The following is a 3,382-nucleotide window of genomic DNA, read 5'->3' as shown; positions in this document are numbered from 1 at the left end:
ACTGAAGGCTAGTGTACTCTGATCTGCAAAGTTTAACAAGAATCTATTCACCCGTTTATAAACAGACAGACAGACGCAATATAACGAATCATCATAACATAAACTCCTGTCAGAGGAAACATTGAGAAGATAAACACGTTCTTTCAAACTACGACTCGTGTGTACACAAGAGTGGCTGTTGTGTGTCATCAGAACACAACACAGACACGTCTTCTTTATCTGTATTAATTTATTCTATATTCGTTGTTGTGTGAGTCTCTCTCTCTGGTCTTTTTCCTCCTGTTCATCTCCTCTCATTACTCTTAATTATCTCATATCCTTATTAACTCCACCTCTTCCTCTTATTCTTCGTCTTGCTGTTCGTCTCTTGTCATCCTTTCCATCTCCTGGTATGTCCGGATCTTGTTCACAAAGAAGCTCAGAATGACGACTCAAACACCAACTTCCTGTAATGATAAAGATTTTGACATTATATTAACAGCGTGGGAAAGACGTGTACTGTGTAGGAAGGAAAACTATGTCGAGTTTGTTTGTGTCGTCAGCTCTGTACACGGAAAATAACTTCATGTGTCGTCATCTTAAAACATTCAGGGAATCTAGTATGTGTGTGTGTGTCATAAGGTCACAACACCGTGGGAAGGGAGGGGGAGAGGAGGAGAGGATGGGGGAAGGAAGGGTGGGGGTGAAGGAAGAAGGCAGGGAGAAAGAGGAAGGGAGAAGGAAGGGGAAGAGAGAGGGAGGAAAGAGGAATAGAGGAAGAAGGTAGGGAGGGAGAGGAAGGGAGAAAGGAGGGAAAGAGGGAGGAAGAAAGGGAGGAAAGAAGGAAGGAAAAGAAGGAAGGAGGGGGAGAAGGAAGAGGGGGAAGTCCTTTTTACTTCACTTGTATATCAACTTTACTGTTTTCACGTATACTAACTGTAGAACGAGACAGCAAATACAACAGGAAGCAGCAACAACACTCTTTCACCTTTGTCTGGTCAAGAGTCAAGACAAGCGTGAGTAAGACTCTCCTAGAAACGTTCACATTCCGTAAAGTCATTATAATCGTAATTGTTCGCACTTCCTCGTAAACCGGATTTTGTCTGAGTTACTGTTTCTCGTGTCTCTTCTTTTTGGTTTTAGTCTCTCTCTCCTCTCTTTTGTTTGTCACTTTGTTAATAATACACTCCACTGGCATCTTCCAAGACCTTTTAAGCCATTGTGCTTAGAGGTTTAAGCCATCGTCCTCAAGGGGTTAAACCATCGTCCTCAGAGAGCTAACGACACAACCCCTTGACTCAACCAACACCTCAAGTGGTCTTCCTCCTCCTCCTCCTCCTCCTCCTCCACTCTTCCCTTCTTCTCCTGTCCTCCCATAACTCTTCCTCACCCTCCCTCTCATTCGTCATACATTCTACAACTCCCATACACCACTTAACATTCCCCCCCTATTCGTGAGTCATTCTAGGGACATTCACACCCAGCAGTTATTTCTCATGGCCTTACTGCTGGGTATGTCATTCTTAAGCTACGTCCTCTGTTGTCAATCTGAGGCCACAACACTTCCTTATTATTGTACCAAGTTCATCATACAGGATGTGCCTGACTCGTCACTCATATACACTTGAGAGAGTTAACTTGGAAACCCGGAAATTTTTATCATGAGAAATGTTGGTCTCTCCTCCAGGATGCGGTTAATTGTAAAGTAAAATGGACTTGAGTTTCTGTTGGAGGAGAATGAGGTTATTTAGTGTAGCCAGAATACAGTTTTATGTAGCTACAGTACTTCTGGTGTTTTATAGTACTGACACCTTGATAGTTAGCTGCAGGAGTTGTGTGTCTACAGTATATATATATATAGCCCTTTTATAAGCTATTGTGCATACTTTATATATACACACACACTTATACTGTACACACATACACAAACACACAAAAAAAAATCAGCTGAAATTAAAATGTCTAAACCACACAAAAACTTCAACATTCTTATACTAAACATCATCGTTAAATATCGTAAAATGAACGATGTTTCCTGCCACCAACGGGACGTGACCCTGAGATAGCGTCTAGGTTATATTTAAATACAAAATCACCACAAACATTATTTATCCCGTGTTGTGTCATGTTTACATAAAGAAAACCTACACAACATGATGTTTACGAAATCCCCTGATGTTTTTTTTGTGTGTTTATAGAATCCCTTCAAGATGTTAGACACCTAAAATAGTGATGTGTTTTTGATCATTTTCATCACTAAATGGAGGAGTCGTGTTGGGAACTTTATATACCTGGCAACTTTGAACACCTTTGATTAAAGAATAAAATTGATTACGCTAACTAACAAATACAATAAATAAGACTCCAGCTTAATAGATAAACTTTCTATATATCATTATGTCTCTGTATTCATATTTATTCTAAAAGTATTAATTTACAGCGAAAGTTTGACCAAGTTTCTCGGAATATACAATAATAAAAAAATATTATATAATGAAGTTTGTCTTTAATATGTCATCATTCTGTCGTATATTCTAACTTCATTAAAGGAAAGGCTTTATGACGCAATGCATTATATCGTGTCCCTCTCCTAAATCTCTCTTCTACTCCTCCTTTTCCTCTTTTGTCTTCGAAAGAAAATAAAATAGAGAAAATAATAAGAAGAAAATCCCGCTAGACTGTGCTTATGTCGATAGTTAACCTCCGGGAGACTATGTTCAGAGGACAACAAACCAACCTTACACTGTGGCTGGAGTTGAGGTGTGCTGTAAGACTAGTGAAAACAAGGCCAATTGACTCTAGGGTGATGCAGAACTCGAGCTCCTCCTCCTCCCCCTCCTGTAGGACCCCCTCAGGAGGTAACAGGGTCATCAATCTCCATAATAGCCACCACCGTCTCGAGGCTGATCAAAAGCCCTGCCAAAGTCAAAGTTAAAGTCGTTTATTATTATTGCGCTTCAGCCTTCAAAGGTACAGTGGGGACGCTTTGTTCTAGAGACATACATGATTATCAGACCGTGGCAACTCCTGATTATTCGCCAGTTGCCATCTCGGCGACTGACAACAAACACGGACCATAATAACACTGGGTACGAGGCTGAGGGAATGATTAAGGTGTGGCTGGCATAACACGTCATGGCAGTTTTAAAAGAGGCAAATGGAATGTTGTGTTGTGTGTGTAATGTGTGTGTGTGTGTGTGTGTGTGGTATAAGACTTTGGGTAGTTGTAGATGTTGTGGTGGTTCTGACGGTGGTAGCGGGTGACGGTGTACTAACTCTCCCCCTCTCCCCTCCACAGGTCAAGGTGTGGTTCCAAAACAAGCGGTCCAAGTGCAAGAAGATGCAGAAGGCGGTGCAGGCGGGAGGAGGCCGAGGCATCCAGGGCGCACCTCTAGAGTCTCCC

General features: G+C 41.5%; 1 protein-coding gene across 1 annotated transcript in view; it reads left to right on the top strand.

Annotated features, from left to right (window-relative positions):
• Nucleotides 1-2,665: 2,665 nt before the first annotated feature.
• LOC121873050 (leucine-rich repeat extensin-like protein 3) overlaps nt 2,666-3,382 on the top strand; it is a 1,545-nt gene continuing 828 nt past the window's right edge. Inside the window, exons 1-2 of the mRNA XM_042376365.1 lie at nt 2,666-2,746; nt 3,278-3,382. The exon at nt 3,278-3,382 is cut by the window's right edge and continues 828 nt beyond it. Of these exons, the coding sequence (XP_042232299.1) occupies nt 2,666-2,746; nt 3,278-3,382 (186 nt within the window). The remainder of the gene's footprint in view (nt 2,747-3,277) is intronic.

The sequence above is a fragment of the Homarus americanus genome, unplaced genomic scaffold (assembly GCF_018991925.1).
Source record: "Homarus americanus isolate GMGI-L3 unplaced genomic scaffold, GMGI_Hamer_2.0 scaffold11022, whole genome shotgun sequence".
In the NCBI taxonomy this organism is placed as follows: domain Eukaryota; kingdom Metazoa; phylum Arthropoda; class Malacostraca; order Decapoda; family Nephropidae; genus Homarus; species Homarus americanus.
The sequence above is the reverse complement of the archived record's forward strand: the minus strand, read 5'-3'. Positions and strand labels throughout refer to the sequence as shown.